This window comes from Procambarus clarkii, chromosome 21 (genome assembly GCF_040958095.1).
Source record: "Procambarus clarkii isolate CNS0578487 chromosome 21, FALCON_Pclarkii_2.0, whole genome shotgun sequence".
Lineage (NCBI taxonomy): Eukaryota > Metazoa > Arthropoda > Malacostraca > Decapoda > Cambaridae > Procambarus > Procambarus clarkii.
The window spans coordinates 33,557,388-33,569,598 of NC_091170.1; the positions used below are offsets into that span (position 1 = coordinate 33,557,388).

Sequence of the window (12,211 nt, forward strand, 5' to 3'; positions counted from 1 at the left end):
ACTGGAACAGTGCCAAGGCTGCCACCTGACTAATTTTGTAATATTATAACAATTAAACTCGGAATTATTTGATTATTATTTATGTTTTTCAGATTTTTTTCCTTTATTGTAAAACATGATGCACTGATGATTGCAAAATACAAAAAAAATGATCGTGCTTTGCCTATAATTAGATGTAATAGGGGACTGCCGGGTGCCAGGGATGGGGTGGATAGGAGACGAGCTAATGCGCACTATCCTCTCCCCCCCCCACCACCGGCAGCCCACCACCCGCAGCCCCCCCCCCTCCACCTGCAGCCCCCCACCCCCCACTATCCCCCAAGGCTGGGGGGTTGGGGGCAGTGTCCCCTCTACTTCTGGACACATCAATCAACGATCAACAGAAACTGGGATAAATAAGAGAGGTGAAAGAGAAAGGAGAGAGAGAGAGAGAGAGAGAGAGAGAGAGAGAGAGAGAGAGAGAGAGAGAGAGAGAGAGAGAGAGAGGAGGGAGAGGAGGGAGAGGAGGGAGAGGAAACAGATAGAGAGAGAATTCCCAAAACCTGACTATAATTTTTCTTTTGTGTCGGGAATTTTTTTTTTTGGGAGGGGAGCAAAGAGCTTGAACTGTCCTATTGTCTTCATCCAGTCATTATTAATTGAAGACCTGGTTGTAAACCGATTGGCCAATCGTGTTCCAGGGGAAAAGTAGCAGGGCAGGGCTTAACAAGAGCTCCGGAAAGGGAGAGGTTTATGCCAGCTAGTAAGAGTAAGGTCAGTAGTCATCAGAAGAAGTCACCAACCGGGAAGACAAGAAAATAATCTTGTATTACAAGAACAGTCTCGTAATTATTGCATAAAGGCTGGGAATTTGTGTCGGCGAGGAAGCCCCGGACGTGGCGCTGGTCGCCCCGGACGTGGCCCTGGTCGCCCCGGACGTGGCCCTGGTCGCCCCGGACGTGGCCCTGGTCGCCCCGGACGTGGCCCTGGTCGCCCCGGACGTGGCCCTGGTCGCCCCGGACGTGGCCCTGGTCGCCCCGGACGTGGCACTGGTCGCCCCGGACGTGGCACTGGTCGCCCCGGACGTGGCCCTGGTCGCCCCGGACGTGGCCCTGGTCGCCCCGGACGTGGCCCTGGTCGCCCCGGACGTGGCACTGGTCGCCCCGGACGTGGCCCTGGTCGCCCCGGACGTGGCCCTGGTCGCCCCGGACGTGGCCCTGGTCGCCCCGGTCGTGGCCCTGGTCGCCCCGGACGTGGCCCTGGTCGCCCCGACATCCACACGTATTTCGCTGGAAACAACCAATTTCTAGACTGATTTACATAATGGAAGAGTTGGCGGGAAAATGAGGGATGGAGTGTAACAGACGTAACCCCGTTAAGCCCATAAACGCCGACATATTGGAACCACTCGGCAATTCAGCCTTATTTCCCCCTCCACCCTCACACACACACCGCTGCTTCTGTTCCTAGATTTCTAATGTCTAGTTAGGCAAAACAGTTGCATTTTTGACGGAGTGTCAGATGGAGAGAACGGGGTGGTGTGGCCGCCTAAACCCCGACACTTCCCCACCTCCTCTCTCTCACCCTCGTCAACGATCTGAGACTGTGGTGGGGGGAGGGGCCCCTCTTCAAGTGTTTGAAGAGGGAATTCGGATCCTGCAGGAAGTTAAGGATCAGCCTCGTTGTGATGGATGCGAAGGCATGCTGAAAGCTATCAACAACAGCTTTATCGTTCGAATCAGCATACGAAAACGCCCCGGCCGCCAACAAGACTTCGTGAGTGTAAAAAAAACTTGAAACCTAGGCACCCCGCTCGCCCGCCCAAGCCTCGGCCCCCTGGCCCAAGCCCCGGCCCCCTGGCCCAAGCCCCGGCCCCCTGGCCCAAGCCCCGGCTCCCTGGCCCAAGCCCCGGCCCCCTGGCCCAAGCCCCGGCCCCCTGGCCCAAGCCCCGGCCCCCCTGGCCCAAGCCCCGGCCCCCTGGCCCAAGCCCCGGCCCCCTGGCCCAAGCCCCGGCCCCCTGGCCCAAGCCCCGGCCCCCTGGCCCAAGCCCCGGCCACCTAGCCCAAGCCCCGGCCCCCTGGCCCAAGCCCCGGCCCCCTGGCCCAAGCCCCGGCCCCCTGGCCCAAGCCCCGGCCCCCCTGGCCCAAGCCCCGGCCCCCTGGCCCAAGCCCCGGCCCCCTGGCCCAAGCCCCGGCCCCCTGGCCCAAGCCCCGGCCCCCCTGGCCCAAGCCCCGGCCCCCCTGGCCCAAGCCCCGGCCCCCCTGGCCCAGGCCCCGGCCCCCCTGGCCTCGCCACCACCCATAAAACTCTGCAGTGTTTACTTTTAATCCTCAGCACCGGATGAGCAAACTGAGGGAGGGATGGTCTCTTTTGTGATGTGTTGTGCTCCAGCCCTTGTGATGTGCTCCAGCCCTTGTGATGTGTTCCAGCCCTTGTGATGTGCTCCATCCCTTGTGATGTGCTCCAGCCCTTGTGATGTACTCCCTTGTGATGTGCTCCCTCTCTTGTGATGTGCTCCAGCCCTAGTGATGTGCTCCAGCCTTAGTGAGGTCTTATGCTCCCTGTGTGGTGATGTGTAATATATGTTGGCATTAATGTATTATGCTCGTAGTGATGTACTCGCAGTGATGTGATGTGTTCTCGGTGACGTGATGTGTTGGTGGTGATGTCATGTGCTCAGAGTGACGTGATGTGCTCGTAGTGACTGATGTCCTGATGGCTAATATGATGTGCTCGTAGTAACGTGATGCGTTTGTGGTGCAGTGATGTTCTGGTGCTGATATGATGTGCTCGTAGTGGCGTGATGTGCTAGTGATGCAGTGATGTGCTGCCTGTGCTGTGGGAGGAGTCAGGAATGTGGAGGATGGTGTGAGAGGGGAATTTATGACCGAGTCATCATGAGGACAGTTTGCTCTGAGCGCTTTATTTCTTCTTCCTCCTCCTCCTCCTCCTTCCTCGTCTCATTCTCTCCTGCTTCCTCCATCTTCCCTTTCTCCTCTTTCTCTGCTCCCCCCCCCCTACCTCCATACACGTTCTTTTTACCACTCTCCCTGTGCAGCACATATATACACACTCTCTCTTTATATATATATATATATATATATATATATATATATATATATATATATATATATATATATATATATATATATATATATATATATATATAAAATGAGATTTTTAGGCTCGTCGCGTCCGATTAAGAGGGTTTTTATTAATTTTTTCTAGCTATCTTCGCGGAAATAATCATAAATGTAACATATTTGAATAAGTTATTTAATAAGTTATTCAATAACTTATTAACAATAAGATCAATAAGTTATTTAACATTTGTCCAGTTTCGCATATGAATAATCAGCCTATTTAGGTTAAGTGAGGCTACTGAGTTAGTTTGGGTTCAAAACGCATGTCATGACTGTTGACTTTAATGTATCTTTCAAAGCTTATGAAAATAATTTTGATAAAAAATAGATGATTAAGCGGATTAGGCTTTTTTCCACAACACTTACGTCTGAAAAGCCTAACATATGTGATATGTGTTAGCATCACCCTGCGACCCTCGCTGATATGTACTGAGTGAGATCAGTACATATCAGCTGATATGGCTGTACTGAGATCAGTCAGCCAGGTAGCAGTGTCCAGACTGGTCAACCAGGTAGCAGTGTCCAGACTGGTCAGCCAGGTAGCAGTGTCCAGACTGGTCAGCCAGGTAGCAGTAACCAGGCTATGGCCTAGTATGCTTGGTCGTGAGGTTCCCCTCTCCCCTAGGTTGTGAAATCATAGCACATTCAGCGCGAGTATACATTGTCAATCTCATGGACAAGATGGCACCAGTTCTGGTCTATTTGAAAAATACTTTCACTCAAGTTAGGAGAGATGATATACACCGAGCCGTTCGGTGCCATTTCTCTCTTTTTTATCAATTCATCAAATCGTGTGGCAGCGGTAACTCAAAGCTTTTCCTTGGGGAAGATGGAATGACTCATGTATGGCAGGGTGATTACTTAGCTCCCCACCCCCCTCCTCCTGTGTTACTTGGTCCATGGGGAGAAAGTGGCAGGAAGTTTCTCAGGGATCTTTGTTCCAGGTTCATTGATACAACATGAGACCTTAGCAGGCAGGCAGGCAGGCAGGCAGGCAGGCAGGTAGGCAGGCAGGCAAGCAGGCAGGCAGGCAAGCAGGCAGGCAGGCAAGCAGGCAGGCAGGCAAGCAGGCAGGCAAGCAGGCAGGCAGGCAGCCGAGCAGCCAGTGTCATTTTCTAGCGCTTCAGTGTGGCGATCCCGTGGGAGCTCGCCCAGTGCATCTCAGGTTCCTGTCCGGCGTCGGAGGAGTTCGAAGGAATCTACAGCCTCTAGGAAACAAACTGGTTCCTAATGTTCCTATTTTGAAAACAGGAACTTTGTTGGCATGTAACTTTGAATCATGAATTATAAAATAATAAAAACGGGTGGAAGGAGAAGCAAATACTCATGCGAATTCTGAGACAATCTACGAGATATGCTCTGAATGCTCCTTATTTCCCTCTCTGAGGTTATGGGTCCCCACAATTTATTCCTCTTGTGCTTCGAGTGGGGTCGACGACCCCAGCAGACAGCTGCACCCCCCTCCCCGGGACCACTCCCCCTTCACCACCACCCCACCCCAACCCCTTGTGTGTGTATTCTCACCTATCTGTACTCAACTATTTGTGCCTGCACCATCGACCTCTAGCTCTTGGACCCCACTTTTTTAACCGCCGATTGTCTACTGCAGTAACTCCTGACCTATTTTCTTATACCTGCTTTTAAAGCTGTGACTTAAGTTTGCCTCTACAACCTGCTCCTTTAGGTTATTCCACCAATACGCTATAATAAAACTTTCAAATATCTCTATGACCCATTAGAGTCTAAAGCTTATGACCCATTAGAGTCTAAAGCTTATGACCCATTAGAGTCTAAAGCTTATGACCCATTAGAGTCTAAAGCTTATGACCCATTAGAGTCTAAAGCTTATGACCCATTAGAGTCTAAAGCTTATGACCCATTAGAGTCTAAAGCGTCGTGCAGCGAGAGGACACATCCGTGTTCTCTTGTTCTATTGGTATTCATCGTAACCATTCCCTCTTTTTCCACTGTCAATCCCCCTAAGTATTTTATACATCTGTATCATGTTTCTTCTCTCTCTCTCTCTCACTATTCCTTTCTAGCGTTGTCAGTTTAGTTCCTTCAGTCTCTCTTCATACCTCATCCCTCGCAGCTCCGGGACGAGTTTCGTTGCAAACGACTGCACTCTTTCGAGCTTCCTTATGTGTTTCTTTAGATGGGGCTCCACGATGAGGCGGCATACTCTACAATTGCTCTCTCATAAGCGGTATTCAGTGGTCTAAAAGCCTCCTTATTTAGGTGTCAGTGTGTATTCACCTAGTTCACCTAGTTGTGTTTGCGGGGGTTGAACTTTGCTCTTTCGGCCCGCCTCTCAACTGTCAATCAACTGTTTACTAACTACTTTTTTTTTTCTCCACACCACACACACACCCCAAGAAGCAGCCCGTGACAGCTGACTAACTCCCAGGTACCTCTTTACTGCAAAGTAACAGGGGCATTCAGGGTGAAAGAAACATTGCCCATTTGTTTCTGCCTCGTGCAGGAATCGAACCCGCGCCACATAATTACGAATCCTGCGCGCTATCCACCAGGCTACCAGGCCCCCTGGTGTGTGTGTGTGTATGTGTGTGTGTGTGTGTGTGTGTGTGTGTGTGTGTGTGTGTGTGTGTGTGTGTGTGTGTGTGTGTGTGTGTGTGTGTGCTCAGCTATATCATATTATAAATTGGCGCTCGTCAGTTTGACACGAAATTTTAGTCCGTGACGCCGAATGGTTGCTGCCCCCCCCCCCCCCCCCCCCCCCTGACTGTGACAGTTGAATGCCTCCAGAGTTGAGGACGGATCTCACGCTAACTGTTGGAGATATGGTGTAGTTATGAGAAGCGTGAGAGGTCGTGATAACGTATGGTAGATGAGGGCGAGGGGGAGGTACCCACCTTCCTTGTCTAGAATATCTTACCGAAACTCTCTTTTTTCCTACACTTTTCAGGTAGGTTGATGGTTGTGAAACGTGGCAGGAGGAGTCCGTGGAGTGCCGGGGCTCCTGCCTGCCTGGCCGGGGTGTTGTCGGAGCCTCCCCTTCACCCGCTGACAAAACTGGTAATGTTTATATTAATTTATTTAAACGTGGATCAATGTAGCAGGCGTATACATATATAGTGTGAGAGATGAGCCGTGTGAAGCAAGGTAGGCCTCCCTACGCTAGACAACAGTACGGTGAAAGGATCACGATTAAAGGATATTTTGAGAGACATTAACATAAAACTAAATCTTTAGCATTAAGACAAGAACAAGTGAAAAGTTGTAATTCAGGCGAGTCATGAGGATGTAAACAAGCATTTCTTCAGGGTAATGATAATGGTCTGATGACTTGCCCTCACCTGGGGGAAGGAACGGTCCTCAACCACTTGGACCGTCGGGAATCGAGCGCCGACTTGCATGAAAGGAAGCCGTCACAATACCGACCCACCCAAATGGTTCATGAACTGCAGCTCGATAATGCATCACAAATTGCAGTTGGTGAGAAGAAACAGGATAACGCTCGCACAGACACACACACACACACACACACACACACACACACACACACACACACACACACACACACACACACACACACACTCCACGTGTGTCATACAGGTGGGGTGTGTCACACTAGCCGTGTCATACAGGCGGTGCGTGTCACACTAGCCGTGTCATACAGGTGGTGCGTGTCACACTAGCAGTGTCATACAGGTGGTGCGTGTCACACTAGCCGTGTCATACAGGTGGTGCGTGTCACACTAGCCGTGTCATACAGGTGGTGCGTGTCACACTAGCCGTGTCATACAGGCGGTGCGTGTCACACTAGCCGTGTCATACAGGCGGTGCGTGTCACACTAGCCGTGTCATACAGGTGGTGCGTGTCACACTAGCCGTGTCATACAGGCGGTGCGTGTCACACTAGCCGTGTCATACAGGTGGTGCGTGTCACACTAGCCGTGTCATACAGGCGGTGCGTGTCACACTAGCCGTGTCATACAGGTGGTGCGTGTCACACTAGCCGTGTCATACAGGTGGTGCGTGTCACACTAGCCGTGTCATACAGGTGGTGCGTGTCAATGGATCATTAAGCGAACAGCGACTCATATTTATTTTCGCGAGGTGCCAGTTAGGCTTTATTGGCCAGCGGCAGTGTACACGGGGGGGGGGGGGAAGTTGTAGGGAGGGGTAAGGGGGTGTAGGGAGGGGGTTAGGGGGTGTAGGGAGGGGTGAGGGGGTGTAGGGAGGGGTAAGGGAGGTGTGTGGATGGGGGGGTGTTGGTGGGAGTGGCGTGTTGAGCGAGAGAGGTGTGTCTGACTGAAGTAGGGTGTGGGTGCAGGATAGATAGTAGATAGTAGGTAGTAGATACTAGAATAGTACAAGGGGAAGGTTGGTTGGGGCTCCATTGTATTAGTGGCAGTAAACATTAATGAGCCCCACAATAAAAGCTGCCGTATAAACTATAGGGCCAACATAACCTAACCTGACACACAGGGAACTATTGGTTCACACCAGGCAGGTCCTCTTTATAACCACCCAAAACGCTTTCGTATTCACGTCGAACCCTCGCTTAAAACAATCCATTGATCCCACGGCTATTACATTCCCGGAATTTTGTTCCATAAATGAACAAGCCTGTTGCCAAACTTATCCAATGGTATCTTAGCCGAGGGTGGAACGACAAGCCGAGTGGTCAACTTGGAGATACTTTGCTTCTAATTATTATTAAGAAACAGGAAGCTGAGAGTAACAGTTAGATGGAACGAATCATGTCATTTAAGAGAGTGGTGCAGGAATACGTGCTGGCACCCGTGGTATTGTACATTACAATACATTAGTACATTGATGTACACTGATGTACACTGATGTACATTAGTGTACATTAATGATATTGCTTATGAATTGGATTCCTTTGTAGCGTTTGTTTAGTTGATGACACAAAGTTGACGAGGGAGAGTGAGGACGAGGGAGAGTGAGGACGAGGGAGAGTGAGGACGAGGGAGAGTGAGGACGAGGGAGAGTGAGGACGAGGGAGAGTGAGGACGAGGGAGAGTGAGGACGAGGGAGAGTGAGGACGAGGGAGAGTGAGGACGAGGGAGAGTGAGGACGAGGGAGAGTGAGGACGAGGGAAAGTGAGGACGAGGGAGAGTGAGGACGAGAGAGAGTGAGGGAGAGTGAGAGTGAGGGAGAGTGAGAGTGAGGGAGAGTGAGAGTGAGGACGAGGGAGAGTGAGTGAGAGTGAGGGAGAGTGAGAGTGAGGACGAGGGAGAGTGAGTGAGAGTGAGGGAGAGTGAGAGTGAGGACGAGGGAGAGTGAGTGAGAGTGAGGACGAGTGAGAGTGAGGACGAGTGAGAGTGAGGGCGAGGGAGAGTGAGGGAGAGTGAGAGTGAGAGGACGAGGGAGAGTGAGTGAGAGTGAGGACGAGGGAGAGTGAGGACGAGGGAGAGTGAGGACGAGGGAGAGTGAGGACGAGTGAGAGTGAGGGCGAGGGAGAGCAGTACCAGTACAAGCAGGAATGAGGGGGCCGGGGCTGTGACAGTGTCAACAGGAAGGGGGTTTAGGGGCAGACACATCACCCAACTTTACACAAGAACACATAAGTCATAACGTGTGGTTACACACATACTAAACTGGCGAATATAACTACATTCCTCTGAAACTGTGAATAAGAAAATGCTCAAGGCTATGTGCTCCACGCACGTCAGCCCAACATTATAGTATGCAGCTGAAGAGAGGATCCCGGATGATGGTAAAGGAAAAGAAGTACCTTCAAACCTCTTCATTAAGGTCTGATCTCCCCAATCTGTCATCTCAATACGTTGTAATTCTAACAGAGTCACCCATTACGTTAGAAATGCGACTTAATGATAACAAAACCAAACGCCGTAATTTGGAGGCTTTCCATACATCAACCACGATAGGTTAGGTGGGTTGCTTGGGTTTGTACGCTTGTGGATAGGCAAAACCGTTGTGTTTTTTACGGAGTGGCAGCTGGCGAGGCCGGCCTGGGTGGTGCTGGGAGGAGACTCCTGCTCGCATCTCACTAGTGTCTCTCACTCAGTACACAGTCCTCACTGTGACCGTTGAAGACTGTTCAGTCGATGTGAGACATTGACGGGAAGACTGTTCAGTAAGCGTGAGACGTTACCAGATTACGTTATTTTAAGTTTTTATTCCTACAGACTTGTGAGTTTGCAGCAAATTACAAGTTTCTGATAGTTCCTTATAACACTTTCATGCAAAACGCGCTCCTCAGTAACTTGGGACGGACAAAATATATGCTCTCTGGATACTTGCGTCTTGGGTACGCGTAAACTTGCGTCTCGGGTACGCGTAAACTTGCGTCTCAGGTACGCGTAAACTTGCGTCTCGGGTACGCGTAAACTTGCGTCTCGGGTACGCGTAAACTTGCGTCTCGGGTACGTTGAAGAATATGAATACTCAATAAGCTGTGTTCACCTAACTGTGCTCACCTAGCATTACTTATCTCGCTTTGATTACTAGGTTGACCTTCAGCTCCTGGGCCCCACTTTTCCAACTGTCGGTCGTCTAATGGAGTGACTGACTGTCACTTTGTTTCTTGTCATATCTCATTTTGACACTAAGGATTGTGTTAGTCTCAGGCCTTTCTCCTCTTGCTTGGGTAAAGTTACTTTGTACACTTTGTACTTTGTAATTCCTCAAGCACTCCTGAGTATCTGACATGTCTCGATCATGTCCGCCCTTAATCTTGTGGCAAACCTTCGTACTATCTTAATCTTGGTTCTGTGCTAAATGGGAGGCTCTTTGCTTGTGTTGCATTTTCCAGCACGAGTCGCTGGACAATGGCGCTATTCAGGTTTGTGAACGTATACTTGTCAAGGTTTGTGAAGGCTGTCGTGTCATACAGACACAATTACATAATTGCGCCAACAATCACATACATACGCACACAATCACACATGCGAACATGAACGCAGATACGCACACACGAACGTAGATACGCACACACGAACGTAGATGCGGACACATGTACGAAGATACGCACACACGAACGTAGATGCGCACACATGTACGAAGATACGCACACACGAACGTAGATGCGCACACATGTACGAAGATACGCACACATGAACGTAGATGCGCACACATGTACGAAGATACGCACACATGAACGTAGATGCGCACACATGTACGAAGATACGCACACATGAACGTAGCCACGCACACACGAACGTAGATGCGCACACACGAACGTAGATGCGGACACATGTACGAAGATACGCACACACGAACGTAGATGCGCACACATGTACGAAGATACGCACACATGAACGTAGATGCGCACACATGTACGAAGATACGCACACATGAACGTAGCCACGCACACACGAACGTAGATGCGCACACACGAACGTAGATACGCACACACGAACGTAGATACACATGAACATAGACACGCACACATCCACATTATAACAAGGCAAGGGGGTGCAAGAAACATTTACCCAATAGGGAGAGAAAGAGCAGCGTTGTTCAGGGGAAGGCTGAAAGGTAGCTACCAGGCTACCTTGCTGGTAGCTGGTCTCAGCTACCAGCACCATCAGTAGCGGAGACCAGCTCAGCCCCAGAGATGTCGCAGCCCGTCTCCACCCCCCCTTCCCCCTCACAGTCCCAAATTAATGGTGGATAAGGGTTTTAGTCGTGGGGGTTCCGTTCCCCCTCGGGGTTAAAGGAACCAAATAGTGGGTACCTTGGGGTATGGAACTGTTCCTTGGGGTAGATGTGATATGGGGTATAGGATAGAAATGACTGGGACTCGATCCCTGAAGAAATGTTACTAGATTATAACAAACTATCATCGTTAGTAACTGCATCTCGATCGCACAGAAACAACAGGAAAATATAACTAGTTGTGTGTTTGTGATTTACCGTTTTCTATAGTTTGTAAAATCTGCGACTTCGCGACTTCGGAGCTGAAGCTCGACCCTGCAAACAAATCTTGATGTATACATTAATGAGAAACGCAATATAAACTCCCTGTTTCAACAGGCAGCGCAGTGAAGCCAACTAGACCATACAAAAACATTTCAAAAGTTGGAACAGAAGAAGGTAGAGATGTGCTAAAGAGAGCATGAAATGAATTCAGGCTTTCATGAGGGACGGACGGAAGGCGCTAAATTACGGACCCGTGTCATTAACCATATGAAGCGCTGGAGAGAGTAATCAGCTTGATAATAGTGGAGCTTCTGGAGAGCATAAACCTTTTAACAAAACTACACTATGGATTTAGAAGGGAAAGTCGTGCCTGACAAAGTTGATAGTTATGTAACATGGTTGCTAAAATACGACTAGGAAAAAAGAAGGCTATGTAGATTGCTTTTTCCTACACTGTCAGAAACCATTTGATACTGTTCATCATGAAAGTCGGGAGTACACGATGGAGAAGCAGGCTGGGATAACTGGAGAGGCACTGAACTGGGTAAGGGAGTAGCTGAAGGACAAAAAACAAAGAGTCACAGTGAGAGGCGAGGTCTCCAGCTGGAGGAATGTAACAAGTGGGACCCACCAAGGCTCAGTCATACCTTGAGGTGCTTCCGGGGCTTAGCGTCCCCGCGGCCCGGTCGTCGACCAGGCCTCCTGGTTGCTGGACTGATCAACCAGGCTCATGGCACCAGGTCATGGCACCACTATTGTTCCTGATTGATGTGAATGATCTACCCGAGGAATGTTAAAACAGAGGAGGACTGCAGAATGTTACGCGAACACCATAATAAACTCCACGAATGGACAAGCAAATGGTTGTTGGAGAAATATCATAATGTGTGTATACCATAATGCAAGGCAACTGCAGGAACCAGAGAGAGTGAACAAGATTTAGGAGTGGATGTAATTCCAACACTAACACCAGAGGCACACGTAGGCAGGGTGACATCGGCAGCATGTGCGACGCTGGTGAACATTAGAACGTCGTTTAGAATCCTAAATCAGAACTCTTTTAGAGTTCTGATTTAAGAGGGTTAAGCTATGAGGTTAGGTTCAAGGAACGATCTCCCAACTCTGGGGGACAGAAGAAACAAAGGAGACATGACTACATCGTACAAGATACCGAGGGTAATAGACAAGGTGGACCAGGCCATCTTTAAAGCGAG

The 12,211-nt window shown here is 49.9% G+C and overlaps 2 protein-coding genes across 4 annotated transcripts in view; one reads left to right on the plus strand and one right to left on the minus strand.

Moving 5' to 3' along the window:
* Positions 1-12,211, plus strand: part of LOC123760617 (Shaker cognate w) — a 333,004-nt gene that overhangs the window by 33,162 nt on the left and 287,631 nt on the right. The window lies entirely within an intron of this gene.
* On the minus strand, positions 765-5,302 carry LOC138367246 (sodium/potassium/calcium exchanger 1-like). Its single transcript, XM_069328656.1, has 2 exons — positions 5,201-5,302; positions 765-1,268 (listed from the first exon to the last, which is right to left on the minus strand). The coding sequence occupies exons 1-2, from the start codon at positions 5,300-5,302 to the stop codon at positions 765-767; spliced, it is 606 nt and encodes a 201-aa protein (XP_069184757.1).

Excerpts from the sequence above, each read along its gene's own strand:
- LOC138367246 (XM_069328656.1), bottom strand. The coding sequence starts at position 5,302 with ATGCCGCCTCATCGTGGAGCCCCATCTAAAGAAACACATAAGGAAGCT. Across the intron at positions 1,269-5,200 it reads CCGGAGCTGCGAGGGATGAG|CGAAATACGTGTGGATGTCG; the intron begins GTATGAAGAGAG and ends GGTTGTTTCCAG.